The sequence below is a fragment of the Rhinatrema bivittatum genome, chromosome 2 (genome assembly GCF_901001135.1).
Source record: "Rhinatrema bivittatum chromosome 2, aRhiBiv1.1, whole genome shotgun sequence".
In the NCBI taxonomy this organism is placed as follows: domain Eukaryota; kingdom Metazoa; phylum Chordata; class Amphibia; order Gymnophiona; family Rhinatrematidae; genus Rhinatrema; species Rhinatrema bivittatum.
This window is the reverse complement of record NC_042616.1, coordinates 287,620,319-287,644,120: the sequence shown is the minus strand read 5'-3', so window position 1 is coordinate 287,644,120 and position 23,802 is coordinate 287,620,319. Positions and strand designations below refer to the sequence as shown.

At 44.5% G+C, this 23,802-nt stretch overlaps 1 protein-coding gene across 1 annotated transcript; it reads left to right on the top strand.

Moving 5' to 3' along the window:
* The first annotated feature begins 965 nt into the window (after positions 1-965).
* On the top strand, positions 966-22,689 carry LOC115083273 (cGMP-specific 3',5'-cyclic phosphodiesterase-like). Its single transcript, XM_029587082.1, has 4 exons — positions 966-1,398; positions 4,302-4,717; positions 14,788-16,167; positions 22,549-22,689. The coding sequence occupies exons 1-4, from the start codon at positions 966-968 to the stop codon at positions 22,687-22,689; spliced, it is 2,370 nt and encodes a 789-aa protein (XP_029442942.1).
* The last annotated feature ends 1,113 nt before the right edge of the window (positions 22,690-23,802 follow it).

The following is a 23,802-nucleotide window of genomic DNA, read 5'->3' as shown; positions in this document are numbered from 1 at the left end:
AGCTCCAGCGCTGCCCCTAGACACACCCCGCGCCCTTGCCGGCCCCGCCCCCATGCCCCGGGGATGCGCAGCACCAGGGTCGCTGCCTTCCCTTCCTCCCTCCCAGCTAGCTTGCCTCCTCCGGTGCTTCCGACCGTTAGCATGGGCAGCAACCGGAACAATGCGGGCCTTAGTGAGAGGGAGGACCCCCCCAGCGGGCCCAGCTTTGCTCCCTTAGCAATTCCCCGGAGTAAATGTCCTACCCCTGGGGATCGCAGCTGGATCCCCATCCCTCTGGGTAGAGGGAGGTCGCGAGCCACCCAGGTTTCCACCGGGGTGGGGCACAGGCCACTCCCCAGCGCTGCCCCCAGCGCACTTGCGCTCCCCCTGCCGGGGATCGACCGTGCCCCAGAGCGGGAGGGATTTGGGGGATGGCCAGCTTGGAGCGTCCGCTCAGCGGCAGCCGGCGTGAAGGACGTTTATCCTTCTCCTGGGGTTCCCGACCCCAGGTTCTCGCCCATGACGGGGAGTAGGGTGAGTAGGGCTCCTGCGTCGCCCCGGGGTGGACATCAGGGTTTACGAGGATACCAGGGAGAGGGAGATAGAGGAGGGAGAGAGATGTGTTTCTTTTCAGATCCGGACGAGGAAGCGTTTCCAGGGACATCAAGACAGGAAGCTTGGAGAGAGCGGGAGTTCCCTGGCGGATTACCCCGACCGGTGCGTAGTAGATCAGGCAGCCGCAGAAGGAATCCGGTGGAGGAGCAGTTGAGCGGGGAGTCGGATGAAGCAGGTAAGAAGGCGCAGAAGTCTAGGAAAAGCAAAAGGGAGTCCAAACGCAAGAGACCTTGCTCACCCTCGAGTTCATCCTCCAGTGACTCTGAGTCTTCAGAGTTTTCTTCTGATTCGGGCCCCACATATAGGAAAGTATTGGAGGAGGGGCCGTTACATGGAGTCGGGCAGACAGCTAGTCCTACGTTGGCCGAATTATGGGAAGGGTCCCTAGGAAGTTGCGCAAGAAAATCAGGAAACGACGGTACGTGAATATTTTTAGATTGTTGGAAGGGAGGAGGAGGGTGAAGAAGGGTAAGAAGAAAGATAAGAAGAAGCATTCTAGGCCTAAAGGTGTTAAGGTGGCTAAGAATATAGTTAACTGGGTACGTGGATTTTTGAGGCTTGCCAGTGTAGTTGGGCACTATGACGCTTCTCAATATGGGGCTTTGCTATCATACGCCGATAGTATCCTGGGAGCGTTCAGAGATTACGAAGGTTGGGCATGGCTCAACTACGACGAAAAATTTCGAGACAAGATGGCAGGCAACAAAGGGATGTCCTGGGCGGTGCAAGATATTAATTTGTGGTTAACACAAATGACGTACAAAGGGATCAGCGGGAGCAAGGCCATGAGCACAGGCAGTACAGGTAAGAGTGGTAGCGGGGGAACAGGGTTCAGTGGTGGATTAGGTCAGCCCTTTCGTGCGGGAGGTCAAGCCACCCGCAACACGGCAGATGGGAAGCCAAAGGGTGCGGGAAATGATACCTGTTGGCGATTCAACAGGGCAGTTTGCTTGTTTCCCGACTGTAAATTTAGACACGTGTGCTCAATTTGCGGAGGAGGACACTCGGCCCTTAAATGCGTGCAAGGGAGTAGTGGAACTCCAGGAAAAAGTGGAAAGGCCTAATACCTTACTTAGTGTGGCGGACTCTCCAGTGTCTGTACAGGCGATGACCCCTTGGTTGGAGAAGTATCCGAATAAAGAGGTTGCGCAGTTTTTAAGGGACGGGTTTAAGATGGGTTTTGTAATTCCTTACGTAGGTCCAGGGTCTGGGGGTACCGGTAGGAATGCTCAGTCGGCTAGCAAGCATTCTCACCTGGTAAGGGAAAAGATAGAGGCGGAAATTCATATGGGTAGGGTGGGAGGACCTTTTATTGATCCGCCGTTTGTTCACATGCACTTATCCCCGGTAGCCGTTATACCGAAAAAGGAACAGGGGAAGTTTCGTTTTATATTGAATTTATCGCATCCCTCGGGTAGTTCGGTGAATGATTTTATCCCGCGGAGTTGTTGTTCAGTTAGCTATACTTCATTTGATACAGCGGTCAGCTTAGTGTTAGCAGCGGGGAGAGGTGCGTTGCTCGCAAAGGCAGATATTGAAGCAGCGTTTCGCCTACTACCTATTCATCCGGCTTGTTTTCATTTACTAGGTTTCCGATTTGAAGGGCGGTATTATGTGGATAAATGCTTGCCGATGGGATGCTCGGTGTCGTGCGCCTTTTTTGAAGCATTCAGCACATTCCTGCATTGGGTTGCTGAACAATGCACGGGGGGAGGGGGTATTTTACATTATCTGGACGATTTCTTATTTGTTGGTGCAGAAGGGACAGATAGATGTCAGAGGCTCTTGAACGGTTTCCTACAGGTCGCACGCCAGTTTGGGGTGCCAATTGCGATTCAAAAGACAGAGGGCCCGGTTTCTCGTTTGGTGTTTTTAGGGATCGAAATAGATTCCATAACCTTAGAAGCGCGTTTACCAGCGGATAAATTAGACACTTTGAAAAGGTTAGTAGGGTCGACCAAGCAGTTAAAAAAGGTGACGTTACGTCAGATGCAGTCCCTGATCGGTGTGTTAAACTTTGCTTGTAGGGTGATTCCCATGGGTAGGGCTTTTATTCGACGGTTGTCCAGCGCAACGGTTGGCATTAGAAGTGGACATCATTTCATCAGAGTGACGTCTAGAATAAAAGAGGAATTAGGAGTGTGGGAAGCTTTTCTAGCTTCGTTTAACGGAGTTTGCATTATGCAACAGGACGAGGTTTCCAATGCAGAGTTGGAGCTGTATACGGATGCAGCAGGAGGGATTGGATTTGGTGCATATTTTAGTGGACAGTGGTGCGCGGAGCAATGGCCGGAGGCTTGGAAGGAGCAGGGATTGACAAAGAATATTACTTTTTTAGAATTATTTCCGATTGTGGTGGCATTATATTTATGGGGAGGGCAATTGGCGAATAAACGAGTGTCGTTTTGGTGCGATAATTTGGGAGTAGTACAGGTAATTAATCGTCAGTCAGCAAAATGCCCTAGGGTATCTGAATTATTAAGGGAATTGGTATTTCGGTGTTTACAGTTGAATTTGACCATTCGTGCGCGACATGTGCCTGGGGAATTAAATGTGATAGCCGATGCTCTCTCTCGTTGCAAGTGGCAGGAATTCCGAAGAGCGGCGCCCGGAGCGAAGGAGGTGGGAGAGAAGTTCCCAGATCAGCTGTGGCGGTTGGGTCGCAGGCTTGGACGCTGATTCGGAAGTCACTGGCGCAGTCAACTTGGAGGGCATATGTGAGAGGATATGGGGTGGTAAGGGGCTATTTAAGCGGGGAAGGATGGCATAGGGGAAAGATACGAGAAGATCAGCTGGTTCAATTCATTTTGTGGGCCAAGACTAGCGGTTATTCTTTGGCTGCGGTCCGGGCGCACTTGACAGGATTTTCCTTTTTCCAGAAGTTATATGGATGGGGAAATCCGGGGAATAGTTTTTTGATTAAAAGAATCTTACGGGGCTGGAAACGGGAGCAAGGTGCGTTGCCCGACATGCGTCTTCCCATCAGGTACAGGGATCTCAAGTTGATAGTGGAATGTTTGCCGGAGGTTTGCTGGTCTGAATATGAAGTGCTGTTGTTTCAGACAGCGTTCATACTAGCATTTTTCGGAGCAATGCGGGTAGGAGAGTTGGTAGCATCTTCCAAATTTAATGCCGGGGACAGGGGTTTGAAGGTTCAAAATGTCTGGGTAGGTGAAGGGATGGTCACCATGTGTATTCATCGGTCCAAGGTAGATCAATATGGTAGGGGCCAATTAATAAGATTAATTCCAGCAGCGGACGAGTGTGTATGTCCAGTGGGGTACGTCAAGAAGTTCATGGTAGTGAGACCCGCAGTCGATGGGTTATTCTTAGTTCATAGGGATGGATGGCCTGTGACGGTCTATCAGTTCGTTCAGGTTTTGAAGAAAGCTTTGAGGTGTTTGGGTTGGGAGGGTCGACATTTCACGTCACACTCATTCAGGATAGGGGCAGCAACTTCCACAGCTGAAGGAGGATTGCCGGATAGAGCAATACAATCCATAGGGAGATGGAAATCAGAGGCTTTTCAGTCTTACGTTCGGCGGGAGAAGTAAGGGGGATGCTGATGGGTCAATCAGTCAAAAAAAAAAAAAATAAATAAGAAGTAAATAATAAAATACGATTACCTGTGGGAAAGGTGGGATGACACGGATTAAAGGTTTAAGTGAATGTTGGTGCGGGTATTCATTCTAATATGTTCTTTTCAGAAAGAAAGTCAGTGCGGGGACGGCAAGAATGTGTCTGGGTCGTGGGCCATTCTTTTATCCATTGGGCCGCGAATAGAGCGCAACGTAGACCCTATGGGCTGAACTTGGAATTGGAAGAGCGGAACTGGAAGATTGTATGGATCGGTCAGCGAGGGATGAAATGGGACAACTTGTTATCCCTGGTGGAACAACGTGCATTAGATTTGGAACTTCCTAAAATTGTGCTTATTCATTTGGGAGGAAACGACGTGGGAACAGGATCTTGTAAGGACTTGATCGTTAAGATTAAGAAGGACTTCGGCACTTTGATGAACGCCATGCCCGATACCCATTGGGGATGGTCGGACATCATTGTTCGCTTTAAATTCCTGCAGTCTAAATTGTGGTGTAGGGGGGTTAAAAAGTTAAATACACAGGTGGGTAAGTGGGTAGTTCGGCAAAAAGGTTTTTGGGTGAGACACGAGTGGGCTTGGGAGGTGATTCCGGGGTATTTTCGTTCAGATGGAGTGCATCTCTCAGATATAGGTATCGATTTGTTTAACACTACGATACAAGAGGGTTTAACACAGGTAATTGGTACTATGAGGACCGCAGTTGGGGGAAACAATGACAACTAATGTAGTTATTGTTTTATGGCGGTAAACCCGAGCCTCAAAGGTTGTTTATTGCATTGGGTTGTTAACTTTATAGAGGGGGGGGGGGAATCTTGTGCAGTGCGGGGGGGGCTGCTGCACGAGATTGCCAAAGAGCAAGAGGGGGGCCGATGCTCGGAGGCTTTACAGGAGGACGCTCTACCACTGGAAACGGTGGGGGGCGCTGTTGGACTGTTTACTTGGGGATGCTCTACCACTGGAAACGGTGGGGGGCGCTGTTGGACTGTTATACGAATGGGGGGGAAAGGGGGGATTGTTATATGATATTATAAGTACTTGGCGAGGCTCGGGTTAATATAAGAATAAACTGCGGCCTTTATTACTCCAAAGAAAGTGTGGTGTGATTTGTGGGAAAGTATTAAACGGAAAAGGGGTCACGAAAAGGGGGGGGAGAAGGAATGAGCGAATCTTGTATCTAGCAGTTAGTCCAAGCAGGGCGAGCCTGTCTTGCACTGCGGACATAACTGTAGTCAAGAGAGAGAAGGAAAGGCGGGCATTAGGTAAAGGGAGAAGGAGAAAAGGGGGGGGGGGGAGTGAGAGCGAGGAAGAAGGTAGCCAATGGGGGGGGTAGAATTCAAATAGGAGTGCGGGATTGGAGGATAGGGAGGAAAAAGGAAGGAGGGAGGGAATAACTGCCAGTCGGTGAGGAATAACCGAGGCAGCAGGTTGAGGCTTGCCCACCCTCCCACCCTGTACTTTGAAAATGTGTATTTCTGGGGAACTGTTGTATTCGTCGCAGTGGCGGTAAACCCGAGCCTCAAAGGTTGTTTATTGCATTGGGTTGTTAACTTTATAGAGGGGGGGGGGAATCTTGTGCAGTGCGGGGGGGCTGCTGCACGAGATTGCCAAAGAGCAAGAGGGGGGCCGATGCTCGGAGGCTTTACAGGAGGACGCTCTACCACTGGAAACGGTGGGGGGCGCTGTTGGACTGTTTACTTGGGGATGCTCTACCACTGGAAACGGTGGGGGGCGCTGTTGGACTGTTATACGAATGGGGGGGAAAGGGGGGATTGTTATATGATATTATAAGTACTTGGCGAGGCTCGGGTTAATATAAGAATAAACTGCGGCCTTTATTACTCCAAAGAAAGTGTGGTGTGATTTGTGGGAAAGTATTAAACGGAAAAGGGGTCACGAAAAGGGGGGGGAGAAGGAATGAGCGAATCTTGTATCTAGCAGTTATGGTCTACAGTAGGTATAATAAAATTAACAGAGACATAATGCCCCTATCTAGCGCTCAGTGCAGATCATCTAGTAAAGCCACTAAAAACAGTTTTTGTACTGTGGCCGGATCTAAAGCCAGATTGAAATGGGTCAAGAAAACTAATATCGTCCAATAATTTATGAACTTGTAGTAGCATTTCTTGCTCGATCACCTTTATAAGAAATAGAGTATTGGAAAGAGGCTTGAAATTATTCAAATTATTTTAATCCTGAGATTTTTATTAACAGAGAGCAAATAATTGTCCTTTTTTAATGAAGCAAGCATCAACTCTTCATATAAAGAAGAGTGAATGATATGTACCAGCCAATTCGAAAGATCATCCTTCAAAGTCTTCATTGACCAGGATGGACAAGGATCTAAATACAATTAGTTCAACCAAAATTTTAACTAGCTCTTTCCTTGAAACCATCCTGAAATGGTTCATCAGAACTATAGATTTCAGTTACAGATAACTAAGGGCCCGATGCAATACAGTGCGCTCAGCCAAGTGCACTGTATAACTGGCTGTCGGACGTGGGTTGAATAGGTACTAATGAATCCCCTAATGCAAAAAGGGGATTAGTGCTTATTGAATGCGCGTCCAACGCGCATTCAATAAGCACTAATCCCCTTTTTGCATTAGGGGATTCATTAGTACCTATTCAACCCACGTCCGACAGCCAGTTATACAGTGTATGCAGGATGGTAGATCCTGCATACACTTTTTATCATGTTCTGTGCTGAATAAAGAACTCCTGATGTTTACTGATCCTCTTTTCTTTGGTCGCAACCACTGGCAGCATCCATTGATGACGTTACTTTTTCAGCCCTATAAAGAGCCCTCCAGGATGTCCTCTCTTCACCTAGGCAACAGGTCGACTATCTAGTAGTGCGAGTTACTGCATCTGTATTCCAGTTCTTGTCTGCCTCGTCTCTCCAGCCTCATCTCCTCCAGTTCCTGCCAGTCCTTCTCCTCGCATTCCTTGCTATCCTCTGACTGACTTTTGGACTTGACCTCACCTTAAATTCTGACCATTCTTGTCTTCGTCCTGCCTCTGACCTCATTCCGAACATTGACCACTCTTGTCCACTACCTGCCTCTGACCCCAGCTTGACTCTGGACCTAAGCTGTAGCCTTCTCCTAAAGGACTCTCACCTAAGACCTACTGGCCCCCAGAACCCGAGGGCTCAACCCAAGTGGAAAGGGTCTGGTATAGATGAAGCTCCTGACCAGTCTCTTCCTTGTCCAGGTTCGACAGCTGTTAGTTGGGACCTAGAGGGCCCTTCCTGTAGTTTAAACCAAACCCATCACAGCAACAGTGGTTCCCGAATCTTACACTCCAGTTCATTCAGGGTTGAGGATGCTGCAGAGGTAGCGTTCACAGCCTCTGAGGACAGGGAGTCATAATTATCGTGCAATGGTGACACCCAATGGCTGAATTTAGGGCACAGGATTGCAGGGCTCTGGCAGGAGCCCTGATGTATGGCCCTTGGACAAGGACTGTCACTGCAGTCACCAGACTAAATTAAGTTAGGAGGAGAACATTAAACAAGAGGCAAAAAATCCCCTGCTAGTTGGGATAGGAACTGGAGCTTCACCTGTACCAGCCCTTTTCCCTGTGGGTTGAGCCTTTGGATTCCAGGGGAAGGTATTGCTTAAGTGCGTGTCCCTCGGGCTCAATCAGAGAAAGTCCAGGCATGGATAGTGGTCAGGGCAGACAGCAAGAAGTCAGTGCCCGGGTCCAGGCCAAGGGTCAGAGCAAGCAGCAAACCAGAGAAAAGTCAGAATCCAAAGCAGGGTCAGAACCTGGGAAGTCAGGCCAAGACAGACAAGATGGACAAAGACAAGACACCGAGAGACAAGACAAGCAGAACTGACAAGACAACAAGAATCGGGGCAAGGAGGAAGGCAGAGAAAGGCATGGAGAGCAGGATGAGAGCACAACCAGGCAAGGCAGGACAGCAGGAACCCAGGCAAGAACTGGAATAACCAACGAAGCATAGGAACATTGAGATGAAGTATGGTAGTAGTAACATGCATTGCAAGGCAGGAAGATCTGTTGCTGTGGCATCGGCTCGTTGTAGTACTGGGATTTAAATACCAGCTTGAATGATGTCATCAAGGAGTGCTGGAAAAGAGGTTTCCTGCCATGAGGCCTTTAAGAGGTGCTGTACCATGTGTGCATGCTTTGGAAGGCCTCGGGGACATGGTAGTTTTGGCTATGTCGACAGCGTGGAGAGCTGGAAGTAAATGCGGCCGGTCATGGGCTCTCCCACGGCTGGCCATAACATTACAATATCATTCGTCATTTGAAATATACCCAGTATCTCATAGGCTTAATGAGAAAAGTTAATTATAATAAATTCTTGTATTCCCATTTTCCAGTCATTTTCACTGGGAGGTCCATATTCAAAAGCCATCTAAATGGCAAATCTAGCAAATTGAGCCACATATCCAGCTATAGGGAGTGGAGGAGTAGCCTAGTGGTTAGAGCAGTGGGCTATGAACCAGGATACCACGGTTCAAGTCCTGCTATCAGTCCTTGTGACCTTGCTCAAGTCACTTTACCCTCTATTGCCTCTATTACAACTTAGATTGTAAGCCCTCTGGGGATAGGAAAATACCTACAGTACCTGAATATAATCTACTTTGAAGTGCTGTGGAATATAAATAAATAATTTATCCAAATAAAAAAGGGGTATTCCAGGGAGGGGTTGAGTTATCTGACCTACTTAGCTGAATATCAGGTATATTTGGCTAAGTTGGCCAGATCAATTTTAGGCCTGCTTCAGAGAAGGCCTAAAGTTATCTGGCCTTGTGTGGCTGGATAACTAAGTACATCAGATATACCTGGGTAAGTAGCACACCTGTAAAAAAAAAAAAAAAAAATACAAGTTGCTAGCCTCCCAACCCACTCCCAACTTAAGTCACTACACTCCCTGGCAAAGAACTTCCCCAACCCCAAGAAATCTATTTTTACAGTAAAAATAATATGGCCACCAGGTCCAGGCTTTCATGCCTTTCCCCTCCCTACCTGCTAAGATTTATTTAATGTGCACCTTTCCACCCCTCCAAACACCCCCCTCCCAGTAGAAACATTCCCTCACAAGCCCTCCCACCCACCCACCCACCCAGTAACTACTTCGATGCCCCCGTTGTCAATGCTGGGATCGCTGCGCTATGTGATTCCAGTGCTTCCAGAATTACTTAGGTAATAATGTCTTCCTCCTGGCTCCCTCTCAAAACATCGGACTACACAGACCCCAAAACACAGTCTCTTCCCTTTAGTTTCTTGTCCCGGTTTCCAGTACTCACAAAGTCCCTGAAATGGCTCTAGGAAGGCTTACTCTCTGTTCTTTATTTATTTAATTTATTTATAATTTTTATATACCGACATTCGATCTGAGATATCACATCGGTTTACATTCAGGTACTGTAGGTATTTCCCTATCCCCAGAGGACTTACAATCTAAGTTTTGCACTTGAGGCAATGGAGGGTAAAGTGACTTGCCCAAGGTCATTAAGGGCCATATTTAGTTGGTTACTTAGAGGGAGAAGGAGGTAGGTAATAAAAGTCTCCTCAGCCCTGCAGTTTCTTCTCTTGGTCCTGCTGGTTCCCAATATAGTTTCCTTTCCTCTGGTTGTCCTCTATTTAGCTGTTACATACTCGGTTCTTTACTCAAGTCTTCTGAAGGCTTGGGGGAGCACCTCACCTGAAATCTAGCTTCCCCTGCTGTATATCCTGGGGTCTGTACTACATGTTGGTCAGTCACTATGCCATTCCATACACATTTCTCTGGAACTTTCCCATTGTAAAGTATACCACAGCACCCCGTTGACTTCCCATTGAGGAAAGTCAGATTCTTAAACATAGAGATCCTCTATCTCTCAACATCAAATACCTTCTAAGGCACATAAGGGCCACATTTGGATGTTCTACTTATCACCTGTTTTAAAATATTTATTCTTTTTATTAGTATGGTTCTACTGTTATGATTGATGTTTTCTGTTTCTTGATTTTATTGTTTGGATGTTTTATGAGGAATAGTGGTAAATTCTGTTTTTCCATTGTTACACTGACTATAGAGTCTGTTTTATTGTGGTTTCCAGGTCAGTTTTTGTCTGCAGGTTTCTATTTATGCTTTATGGTCTCTTTCATATTATATATTTGTTGAGGGTCTGTCCGTGTTCTGCGTGTGTGACTAAGGTGAAGTATTCTGCTACTGTGAAGTTTGTGTAAGAATCTACAGCAGTTTAACTTGTTTTTTTTTCTTAATAGTATGTGTATTTGGTGTTTTAGGGCCTGGAGTAATATTTGAAGTGTTGCCTTTTTCATAGGTAAGATTCTGACTATTTGAAGATGGCAATTTGTGCTGTTTTTATTAGTATGGTTCTACTGTTTTAGTAAAGGAGGTTTACTATATTGTAAGCAGTCAAAAAAACAAACAGAATGTTAGGAATTATTAGGAAGGGAATGGTTAATAAAACGGAAAATGTCATAATGCCTCTATATCGCTCCTTGGTGAGACCGCACCTTCAGTACTGTGTACAATTCTGGTCGCCGCATCTCAAAAAAGATATAGTTGCGATGGAGAAGGGCAACCAAAATGATAAAGGGGAATGGAACAGCTCCCCTATGAGGAAAGACTGAAGAGGTTAGGGCTGTTCAGCTTGGAGAAGAGACGGCTGAGGCAGGATATGATAGAGGTCTTTAAGATCTTGAGAGTTCTTGAACGAGTAGAAGTGAATCAGTTATTTACACTTTCGAATAATAGAAGGACTAGGGGGCATTCCATGAAGTTAGCAAGTAGCACATTTAAGACTAATCGGAGAAAATTCTTTTTCACTTCACGCACAATAAAGCTCTGGAATTTGTTGCCAGAGGATGTGGTTATTGCAGTTAGTGTAGCTGGGTTCAAAAAAGGTTTACTTAGGAATAGCCACTGCTATTAATTGCATCAGTAGCATGGGATCTTCTTAGTGTTTGGGTAATTGCCATGTTCTTGTGGCCTGGTTTGGCCTCTGTTGGAAACAGGATGCTGGGCTTGATGGACCCTTGGTCTGACCCAGCATGGCAATTTCTTATGTTCACACTCAACATGTGTTATAATAGGCCTAATACCATATGGCTCCAAGTGTCTTTTTAGAAAGATTTTCTGGTTAGTACCTCAGTAGTGCATGTAATTATAGTGATTTTTACCTCATAGACTGTACTTTGATGGCCTTTTTAATGTAAACTTGATTATTATTAATGCATAATTTTTAATTGTATGTGGGAAGGGTTGGGGAGGAGAGAACAAGGCTGTAAGATTCACCTAGGGTGTCTAATACCCTTGCATTGGCCCTGAGAGTGTGCACAACACACATACCTCCACCATTCTTCTATCTCCCACTTCCCTAGGGTGCAGATGCTGGGAAAACCTGGGAGACAGATGGTAGGTTCTTGGGAATGTGACTGGGTTGCCAACTTCTTAGAAATATTATCATTAATACTCTATCTGACACTCTGGGCCCCGTGATCCCCCCTCTCAATCTTTTTCCCCAGCATTTCAAATAACCACAAGGGATCACACTGATGGCATACCTACATTTCCTCATGGGGTGGGGGAGGAAAGTGAATGTTCTCAGCAGGCAAACGCCTATTGACTGTCCATGCAGGGAATACCTTTGAAAACCGCCTGTAATGTAAATGTTTATTTAGATAAATACAATTAATACTGTATATCAGGTGCAAAATAAAAGACATTTGGGGTACAAAAATGTATATTCAAAAAGAGCAGCATGAAGATGGGATTACAGTTGTTTGCCCTATGGATATGTAATAAAGTTGATGCTTATTACAGAATTTCCTTTCTTTTGATGTGGTGATGTTGTTGTAATGTGCACGCATATACGCACACATGATATAAAACAGTCATGTCCCTGGGTGCGGGCCGACAAATGTGCACCTGCGCGCCGCTTTAAAAGTTACCGTCCCTGTGTGTAAAACCCAGTTTTAAGCATATAATACTTTTGAAAATTACCTCCTTAGGCCCTGCTTTTAAAAAGCATTTACATGCTTAAAAATTGACTTTCCATGTGTAAATGCACCCATGTAAGCAGGCTTTTGAAAACTGCTACAAAATATGCCATTGAGTTGTCCATAGGATATTCATGTGTAAGTGCACTTTACATGGATAATTGGCCTTTTAAAATTGCTATAATAGTAGTTACATTTACACGTGTAAATCTTTTTTAAAATTACCCCTACAAATTGCGTTTTACACATGTAAATGAACTTTACTCAAGTTTATGGACTTTTGAAAAATGCTATAATATATGCCATTGGATTTACTTACATAAGTGCACTTTACTCGAGTAAATGGCTTTTGAAAATTGCTATAATAGTATGTTACATTTACACGCATAACTCCTTTGTAAATTAACTCCTTAAAGTACACTTACAATGCATACAACCTATTGACAACTCAATAGCATATATCACAACAATTTTTAAAAGCCCATTTATATGTATAAATCTCAGTTTTAAGCGCATAATTCCATTTGAAAATTACCCTCATAGTGCATAGTGTTTCTTTATACATAACAAGTCATCAACAAGTTCTTTGTTTATAGTAATTCTCCTCCACCCTTCAGTCCCCTACCCCTCAGTATCAAACTCAAACAAGCAAATTTAGCATAAACAAACCCAGCCTTCCTCTAGTTTACAAGCCTCATAACTAGAAATCATTTAAAATCAAGCTTTCAGATTTATGTGGTATAAAATTTAAACATGCTTCCCAACTCTTTCTTCTTTCTCAAAGATCCTTCCTTAACATTATTTAGATAATTGTCAAAACTGCTCGCGTGGTTTCCATTTACGCGGATATATGGGCAAACGCAAATTTACTACAGTATTTTATAACTTGCGTGGATACAGTATGTGCGGGCTATAAAACGCAAGTACATATGCATGCACACATGCTTGCGTATGTAAAAACCACGAGCCGCACAAATTCAGACATCCATAAAAGTTGAGGCATTTATCCAGATAAGTTCCAATTTATTAGGCCAAGTAGTGGCACTTAGCCAGATAAGTCTGACAAGCATTACTTGATCGTCTAAGTAGTGCTTTTCGGACTTATCCAGGCACGTAAGATAGCCAGATGAGTTTGAAAAATAGGTCCCATCAATCTCTGTTCAAACTTGGTAATGGGTCTTCTTGTCTGTATGTGACAACCTTATACCTTTATGTATTTATTTTCATGTTTATTAATTGCCTAATTGCAAGAAACTAGGTGATTTTGTTTCTACATACACAGTCAAATTGGTACAAAAATCTAGGATAATGACATTAACATCCTTTGAAATATGATGTCACCCTTATCTCATCATTTATCTAAAAAGCGGTTAAGAATTACTAAAAAAAAACATATAAAATAAAGTTAGTAAGTTAAAAGCACATAAAGGGGGTAATTTTCAAAAGGAGTTACGCGCATAAATGTAACTACTATTGTAGCAATTTTCAAACGCTATTTACTCACGTAAAGTGCATTTATGTGAGTAAATCCTATGGACAATTCAATGGCATATATTGTAGCAATTTTCAAAAACCCACTTACTCGAGTAAAGTGCATTTACTCAAATAAAGCCCAGTTTTACTCAAGTAAATGCTTTTAAAAATCAGGCCCCAAATCTGGTAAAATAGAATAAGTGCCAGTACAAAGCAAGAACGCAAATGGAGATTAAGTTATTAAATCAGTAAAAATCAGTAAATCAGTAAAAGGGGACTGAAGGGTGGAGGAGAATTACTATAAACAAGGAACTTGTTGATGACATGGTAAGTATAAAGAAACACTATGCACTATGAGGGTAATTTTCAAATGGAATTATGCGCTTAAAAAGGAGATTTATGCACATAAACGGGCTTTTACTGATTTAATAACTTAATCTCCATTTGTGTTCTTGCTTTGTCCTGGCACTTATTCCATTTTACCAAATTTTATGTACTTTTAAAATCAGTAAAATCAGTCAAATAAATAAATATATAAGGTTGTCACATACAGACAAGAAGACCCACTACCAAGCTTGAACAGAGATTGATGGGAACTATTTTTCAGACTTATCTGGCTATCTTACATGCTGGATAAGTCCGAAAAGCGCTACTTAGACGATCAATACAAATGTTTTTAAAAGGGCCTTAAAACTCTTGGAGCATTCTGTTAGCTGCATCTTTTCAGTCACAGTGTTCCGTAGTTCAGGTGCGGCTATAGAAAATGACCGCTTCTATGTTTCTCCCAAATGAGCATACTTTATTCCCCTATGGGGGGATCATTCATGGCCATCTACCTACATCTCTTTTTGAAATTCTTTGGTCCTTTCTAAGACTTGCTGGACTTGGAAATGCACCTCTTGCAAATTCTTGGTGAGATCTGGCACAACTGGGACCCTAGTTTGTCATGCTTCTCCTGCATGGAGCCATGGACAAAACAGACTATTCATAAAGAAGGTTGAAGTTTTCAATGAGGAGAACGGGCATTATAATATGCAGGTTCTGCAGTCAGGAGCAACTGAACCCAGTTGTTTTGGTGATATTTACAAAGGCACTGAAGATATTGCTCCATTTGAGATGGTCTTTAGAAATTCTAGGTTCTTGTGATCTGTGCATACTTGGATTTGGTGCTGTGCCCCCAGAAGATGGTGCCATTTCTCAAATGCCGTCTTTATTGGCATTTGCTGGAGGTCATACTGAAGAAGATAGCGGCCACCATCATCTCCTTCATGCAGGTGGAGCGATGCACCATCTTTATCGTGGACGAGGACTGCCCCAATTCCTTCTCCAGCGTCCTGCACATGGCGTGTGAGGAGGTGGAAAAGCCGGCAGAGGCCGCCAAAAGTAGGGACTGTGATGTAAACAAACTGAACTACATGTATGCGCAGTACGTGACCAACACCATGGAAACCCTGAATATCCCAGACGTGTGCAAAGACACGCGATTCCCCTGGACAAATGAAAATGCAGAGACACAATGTCAGCAAGTTCAAAGTTTGCTCTGTGCACCCATAACGAACGGAAAGAAGAGTAAAGTCATAGGAGTTTGCCAGCTTGTGAACAAGATTGAGGAGAAGACCAGCAAGATCAAGGCCTTTAACAGAAATGATGAGCAGTTTCTGGAGGCATTTGCCATCTTCTGTGGCTTAGGGATCCAGAACACACAGATGTACGAGGTGGTGGAGAGGGCCATGGCCAAGCAGATGGTGACACTGGAGGTGCTCTCGTATCATGCATCTGCAACCGAGGAAGACACGAGGGAGCTGCAGGTAACAGCGACTGCTATTGTGCCATCAGCACAGTCCTTAAGACTCATGGATTTCTCCTTCAGTGACTTCGAGCTTTCTGACCTTGACACTACACTGGCTACAATCCGCATGTTCACGGACCTTGGTCTCCTCCAGAGCTTCCAAATCAAGTATGAGGTTCTGTGCCGATGGATTCTTAGTGTGAAGAAAAACTATCGGAAGAATGTGGCCTATCACAACTGGCGACACGCCTTCAGTACCGCTCAATGTATGTTTGCTGCCCTGAAGACTGGGAAGATGCAGAGCAAGCTGCGGGACCTGGAGATCCTGGCTCTGCTGATAGAGGCCTTGAGCCATGACTTGGATCACCGCGGGGTGAACAACTCCTACATTCAGAGGAGCGATCACCCCCTTGCACAGCTGTACGGCCACTCCATCATGGAGAATCACCATTTTGACCAATGCCTGATGATACTTACTAGCCCGGGGAACCAGATCTTGAGCGGCCTTTCCTTGGAGGAATACCGGAGCGTGCTGAGAGTGATAAAGCAGGCCATTCTCTCCACCGATCTGGCGCTGTACATGAGGAGAAGGGGAGAGTTTTTTGATCTGGTAGGAAGCAACCTCTTCAGCTGGGAGAATGCTCAGCACAAGGAGCTCTTTGTTGCCATGTTGATGACTGCCTGTGATCTGTCAGCAGTAACCAAGCCTTGGCCGGTTCAGCAGCATGTACGTATCTCATGTTGCGCACATTTTGCAATATTACGTGTTCTGTAGCAGGTGGCCATGCCAGCTCTGCCTAACCTGACATGATGTGCTTGCAAATAGTCCATTGCCATGTGATCTAGGTCATGCATCTGTACGGACATATTAAAGGGATCCCCTCAGGCATCTGTCCTAGGTCTAGCGCTGTCCACTGTTTTATTTCATTAACACGCCTCGCCAGCAAATATCCTACACAGCAGCTATATATATTGTTTAATGTATATATTGTATAATTGTATATAATTAACTTCTATCTTTCTTTAATTCCTCCACCCCAGTTCAATAGTCCTTGTTAATTGTAACTGCGTCTCTTCATCACGTTTAATCTATGTTCGTTGTTATATCCATTGCACCCCTGTTCTATGTAAACCGACATGATGTGAGCTCTTCATGAATGCCGGTATAAAAAAACCTTAAATAAATAAAATAAATAAATATTGCCAGTAGCTCTTTTTCACAAGTATGGTAGTTCTTCTTTGGTGCTGTCAACTTGCGAGAGTAGAAGACACAAAGCTGGAGCATGTTTTCTGGGGCCTTTCTCTAAGGCAAAATGCCCCTATAGCCTACATTAATGCATCTGCTTCTACTACAAATGGTTGCTCTGGATCTGGGTGTACCAAAATCAGAGTAGAAGTGAATGTTGTCTTTAGATATTTGAATGCATGCTGCTATTTAGAGTTGGTTTGAAAGGGATTCCCTTCTTCAGAACTTCTGTTAATGTTGCATTCATGCCTGTTCTCACCCTCGCTCCACCCTCTCTACTTCTGAGGCCCGTTTCTTCCTGGAGTCCCTGGGCTGGCCTGACACTGCAGATCCGCCATGTTCCAGATGAAGTAGGGCGCACGCTCCGAATTTTGTACCAGCAAGGGCGCGAACCTCGGGGGCGTCCCCCCGTAGTGACGTCATCTACTTCCAACATAAAAGGTCTGTGCTTACGCTTAAGTATCGTGTTAGCAAAGATTCGTCCAAGCTACTCTGCCACTTCGAACTTACCAGGGGTACCCGCTCCTCGGGGGCCCCGCTCTCTCCTCTTGTTTTCAGATTGCTAAGACTCGCTCCTCGAGGGCCTACGTCCCTGAATGCTCAGAAGACTCCCTACTGCCTGGAAGCGATCGCAGACGTGAACATTGTGAGTTTCCTTTCCAGTCGCATATAGGAACTGGTACTCGCTCCTCGAGGGCCCATATTTCTAAAACCTTATGAAGACTCACTTCTATTTCAGAAGTTATTTCATATACAGATATTGTGAGTTCTTATTACAGTCTGCCTAGAAACCATTACAGAGATAATCAACTGTGAGTTACCATCGCTCTCTCAAAGCTGTCCCTGGAACCAGGTACTCGCTCCTCGAGGGCCTAACTCTCTCCAGCAACTGAGCTTTATTATAATCTATGTGAGTGTATCACTTCTGGTTATGTATCCAGCATACCCTGTCTACTCACTATTTATGAGTCTCTCTCTACAGCTCAGCTAACCCGGAGATTGCAATTCCAGGATCTGAGGGACTTAACCCTGCCGGGCACATCAGCTCACTACTGCCACCTCTGGTGGTTCTATTACCTGTTTAATAAAGAACTATCTGTGTCTGTCTCCATTCTCAGCCTAGTCGGTGGTCCCTTTCTTGATATCCTCTTGAGGGCGCTGTCATCTGCCATCGACCCAAGGATTCACCATTCTACATTAGAGTGCTCATCTCTCACACTTCAGAGCTGAGTACAACAACCTGCTACCTTACAGTCTACCCTCAACTGTTGCTAACATTTTCTTCCTCAGGAATTGTATCATAACCATTTGCTACTTCTTAGTAGGAATCTTACAGAGGCCTCCACCTCCCTCCAGGGAGACTCTCATATATCAGGTTGCCACTCTGTACGGAGATTCATAACAGATACTATTTCCTCCTTTCTGGAAGAACAGATCTTGATGGTTGCTGACCTCTCCTCTCTAGGGAGCAACTTCATAGCAGCTCTTATTACAGATTGCTACGCAGCAGTCCTAACCTATAACAGACTGTTAACTCCTAGCAGACACTCTAACAGATTGATCATTCCGCCTCCTGGCGGGGTAAGCAATAACAGACTGCTAACCCCTCTCTTCTACAGCAGTCAGATTACAACAGATTACTACTTCGCCCTCCTGGCGGGGAAATCAGTAACAGATAGCTAACTCCGCCCCACTGGCAGGTTGATCGACAACAGATTGCTAACTCCTCCCCTCTGCAGGAGCAGATCAACAATAGATTGCTAACTCCGCCTCCCTGGCGGGTTAATCGCTAACAGTTAGTGGGGCCATCAACTTGGATGAATCGTTGATAGTAATTCATGAACCCTACAAAGTGATGCACCCCCTTCACAAATCTTAGGATTGGCCATTCTGTCACTGCTGAAATCTTGTGCATGTCCATGCATAAACCTTCTGGTGATATTATAGTATGTAGCCTAGGAATTCTATAGACTTTTTGTCAAACTCACCTTTCTCTAGCCATGTGAATAGCTTGTGTCTAATCTGTGTGATCTAGAACCTGACATACTCATTGGTCATGGTCTTTTGGATTCTCTAAGAATATCAGAAGGTCATCTAAATAGACAATTACATAATGTTAGGATTGTGGACCCTTGTGTTGGGGTGAGGTTGATGCTACCTACAGGGAAGGCCCTGTAGGTCCTCACCACCAACTGGTGGAGCACGGACAGTGCAGAGACTGAACTGGAACTTCACCTGTACCAGCCCTTTTCCCCTTGGGTTGAGCCTTTGGGTACGGGGGCCTGCAAGGTCTTGGATGGAGGTCTCTGGGGCACAGGGCAAAGAGTAGATCTGGTGTCAGGATGAAGTTGGAGGCAGATGGGCATGCAGGGATAATGAGAATCCAGACTATGGTCAGAGGCAAGCAGCAGGCAAGGTAAACAAGAGTCCAGGCTAAGTCAGTATCAGTTGTCTGTCCGAGAGAGAGAAGGTGATAGGCTGGGCAAGGTGGCCGAGGCTGGAGAGACGAAGACAAGCTGGACAAGACTGAAGACATGGAGGCAGGCTGGAGAGGAGAAGACAAGGCAAGGCTGAAGGACCAAGGTTAGACTGGAAGACCAAAGCAAGGCTGAAGGACCAAGGCAAGGCTGAGGCCGCAACTTGTACTACCTCTAAATACCCGGCCGTGTAACATCATCTGGAGGTGTTGTTTAGCTTTATTCCCGTCACAGAGCCTTTGAGTGTTGGTATCACGTGGGCCACGGAAGGGAGGAAGGAAGAGGCCTCCAATAAAAGAAAAAGTTATTTGACCATATCACACCAACCTTGCAAAGTTTGCACTGCTGGCCCATTAAGAGGTTAACTTTAAGAGGTTAACTTTAAAAGTCCTTTAAGTCCCTACTAAAAACATGGCTGTTTAGATAAGCTTTTTATTAAAGATGAAGCAGAGTTGAAGACTGCAGCAGAACCACAGGCAAAGACTGAAGCAAAGCTGAAGGCTGAGAAGACAGAACCAGGCTGCAGCTCTTGAGCAAGACAGAAGTCTGGAACCAGGAGAAGTAGGAAACAGAAGACTTTCTTGCTGAGGCAGCATATTCAACTCCAGGCAGGCTAAGTAGTTTTGAGTGTGTGACATCATCATCGGGGTGAGTATCCAACTCTCCCACCAATGTGTGCCGAATCATGTGATGCATGCTCTAAGGGTTTCTTCGCCAGGTCCTAGTATCATATGCATCAGAGCATCCAATGGTGGCTCTATGCCGAGGAGTCTGGGAAGTCGGCTGGACTATAACAGTACCCCCTCCTCAAGTCCCCCTCCTCAAACTTCTTCTCTTCAGCTTCTGAGGAGATGAAAGTACTATTTTACCAACTGGAGGCTCAGGGGTTCAGATCCAGGATCCAGAGATCAATCAAAGCAGAAGACTTAATTGAAGAAGAGGTTGAAAGCTTGGACAAGGACTGATTGACAGACAAATGTTCTTTAGCAGGAGGACAACACAGTTAAGAATTCACATAGGAACAGGATGTACATTGAAATGGCAAAACCGGCACTTCAGACAAACTGATTTGAAGTGAAGAGGCTGGAGACAAAAATGAAACGATACAATGTTCTCAGCAGGATGGATCACATTGGCCGATCTGTAAGGAATTCCAGTCAATGGATGGTTGATAAAGACTCAATAAATAAACATATATAGGGAATCTAAATACTAATTTTAGACACTTTTTTATATCCAATTATATTCAATCTAGCATAAACAATATTTTCTTCAATGATATGAATTTACATCATAGAATATCATATTACATTTTTTTATTCATAAATACAGTATCAAAAATACACTTATTAATCAATAATACAATATCAGTACAAACATGTGCAAAATACAAAAACCTGAGTAGAAATTTTTTAATCACAACACCTCTATAATATAGATGTCCCAGAGAACATAGACGAATTATATCTATTCAGAATCAATATACTAAAACACCCCTTCTACACACATATTCATTCATCATACACACCCCCACCCAATATAAAATTATCATGTATCAGTTTTCTAGGCGGACCTAAAGACCGCTTTCAGCCTTATCCAGCCTGTCTCTGCCTCATTAAAGACTCAAATATACACACTGAGAGAATCTACTGTATAATATAATTATACAGTAGATTCTCTCAGTGTATATATTGGAGTATTGTTGGAGAGAGAGAGAAATACATTACCCTGTGTTGTAATTATTTATTTATTTATTTATTTATTTATTTAGGGTTTTTTTATACCGACATTCTCGATATAAAATATCGAATCAGGTCGGTTTCCATAAAACAAAACTGTCGCTGGTAAGGCGTTACATTAAACATTAAACATTGAACATTAAACAAGGGTAAGGTGTTACATTAAACATTAAACAGAGTTTAGAACAAAAGAATGTAAATCGGTAAATATTAAATATAAAATAGATGGCAATAATTCGTCAAATAACATGAGTAAATGATAAGACTAACTACAAATAATTGGTATGTAAGGTTGGAATGTACTGGTAGGGGTATACAGGTGACTGTGGTCACTGTTGATGGGCATAAACATGGGAAGAGCAAAAACTAGTGAGCTAATGTATCAAGAAAGGGTCTTTCATAGCAAGTGGACTGTCCAGATAGGGCGAGTTCGGGTCCTGAGGGTATATGGACGGTCGTGGGCTTTATATTGAGCTATTTTGCTCTTTGACCGGTGTCAGTGTTCCTGCGATTCCGGGAAGGCTTGCCGGAAGAGCCACGTTTTTAGATTTTTCTTGAAAGTTAGATGGCAGGTTTCTAGTCGAAGATCTGGCGGTAAAGAGTTCCAGATGGTGGGCCCGGCTGTTGAGAGTGCTCGTTTAGTTAGTGAAGTTTTGATCGGGGGCGCATATAATTACCGTGTCATTAAAGACTCAGGCAATATAAACACCGAGGGCACTAATAGAAATAGGTTCTCTAATATTCAAATAATTAACCCCACAATCACTGAGAACCCAAATATCATCACTTCCCACAAATTTATATATAAACATAAAAAATGTTTATTAAGAATAATACATGAGGGGTTGAATGATGATTGGTTAGCTAGTATTATGTGTCTAGTTAGGATGTATTATTCTTAATAAACATTTTTTATGTTTATATATAAATTTGTGGGAAGTGATGATATTTGGGCTCTCAGTGATTGTGGGGTTAATCATTAAAGACTCAGCCAGGGTAGTCCAAATACAAGAGGGCTGGATGCTTTAGATAGTACATAGAACTGAATGTTCTCTTGGTGAGACCCAATATGCATCATGATGGGTGAGGAAGTTGTAGTCACACAACCAGGTAGGGGTTCTCTGAAGATGGACAAAATGACACAGGGGGTGGTTAAGCTGGTAGTAGGGCAACTCCATTGATGTAACAATGATTCTTGAATAAAATTGCCCTCGGCTCCAGAATCTACTAAAGCTTTGGTCTGAATTGAGTGTTATCTGTAGGTAAGAAACACCAGAACAATTAGTAGTGGAGAGGAAGCAGGATAGTGCGAGGCTACCTTCCCGACGAGACTTCTCTTTATAGAGTTTTCCAGTCTCAGGGGACAAAATATTCTTGTGCGACACAGTAGAGACAAAGATTTTGTGATCTTTGCCTTTGTTTCTCATCAAGCGAAAGTTGTGTATTACCAATTACATGGGTTCTTTGAGGGCAAGCACCTTTGGTGGTACCAGGATGTCTGGGAAACACAAGCGAGGTCCGCTGAGAGTTATTCTTTTCACGAGCCTGTTCCTGGAATCTCAGGTCAATATGAATTACCAAGGCAATGAGTGCTTTGAGGGATGTAGGAAGGTCCTGTGCTGTAAATTCATCTTTTATTCTCTCAGATAATTCCTGCCATAAAATGTCGGTTTGGCCATCTTCACCCCAACCGATTTCAGAAGCTAAGGTACGGAATTCTACTGCATATTCGCCAACAGAACACTTGCCCTGATGAATACGAAGGAGATCTGTGGCAGTGGACATGACACGCCCAAGTTGATCAAAGATCAGATGGAGTTGCTGAATGAAATTGTTCAAATTCCTGAGAAGCAGGAGAGGCCCAAGTGAGAGCTGGACCATCCAACAGGGAAAGTATATACATGATCTTGATACAGTCAGAGAAAAAATGAGCTGGCTATAATTCAGATTGCATCTTGCACATGTTAAGGAATCCTATGCATGCTTTAGGATCACCCCCTTACCTTGGAGGCGGCAGTAGTTGAATCAAGGACTCACCAGTCTGGATAGGTGCCGGTGCAAGGTTCGCCAGAGCTGGAACTGAGACTGAAACTGGACCTAGAACTGTATTAGACGCTGTGACAAGATCTGTAGTGAGTCTTTTACTTGATCAAGTTGTTACTGGGCCTGTTACATGAACTGGTGCAGGAGACCAATCAATTCTGTTTTTTACTCCTGCATATGGATGATCAAGGCAGCGATGGTCTGTCATAGGGACGCATTCACTGAGTTCATGGTCTCAGCAAACTGTAAGGAACTGATTATGTATGAGCCCCTCTTGCCATGACACAGCCTTGTAGGTAAAGTCCTGAAACCTATGCCAGCAGGGGTGAACGAGCCTTGGCATGGGCCAGACTATGACGGAGTCCAAAAGTCTATACAAAGACCAGGCTGCGGCTGAAGCCAGGCAAGGACAAGACTGACGGCTTGAAACAAGGCTGTCGCTGAAGGCTGAGAAGACGGAACTAGACTAAAGGGCTTGCGCAAGACAGGAGGAACAGGAACCAGGAGACCATCTTGCCAGGAGACCTCCAGGCAGGCTAAGTAGTCTTGAGTGTGTGACATCATCATTGGGGCGGGTACCCAATTCTCCAGCCAACGTGCACCAAATCGTGTGCACCGATGCATGCACATGCCGTACGTGTCTCTTTGCTGGATCCTAGCATCACATGTGTCAGTGTTCAATGGTGGCTTCCTGCCACATGGTGAATGTCTGCTGACAAGGAATCTGGGAAGGTGGCTGGATTCTAACCGCAAAGGGGACCCTGGAAAAGAACATAGAAGACTGAAAAGAGAGACCAACCCAATTTAAAAATAAAATGCTCAGGCAACAAAAGTAGAAAAGAAAATATTTTATTTTT

What these genes read in the sequence shown, in the direction of transcription:
- LOC115083273 (XM_029587082.1), top strand. Translation starts at nt 966, where the DNA reads ATGGGAAGGGTCCCTAGGAAGTTGCGCAAGAAAATCAGGAAACGACGG. An exon ending in TTAAAAAGTTAAATACACAG is followed by an intron (nt 4,718 to 14,787) that starts GTGGGTAAGTGG and finishes TAGAAATTCTAG; the next exon opens with GTTCTTGTGATCTGTGCATA. An exon ending in CTTGGCCGGTTCAGCAGCAT is followed by an intron (nt 16,168 to 22,548) that starts GTACGTATCTCA and finishes TTATTCTCTCAG; the next exon opens with ATAATTCCTGCCATAAAATG.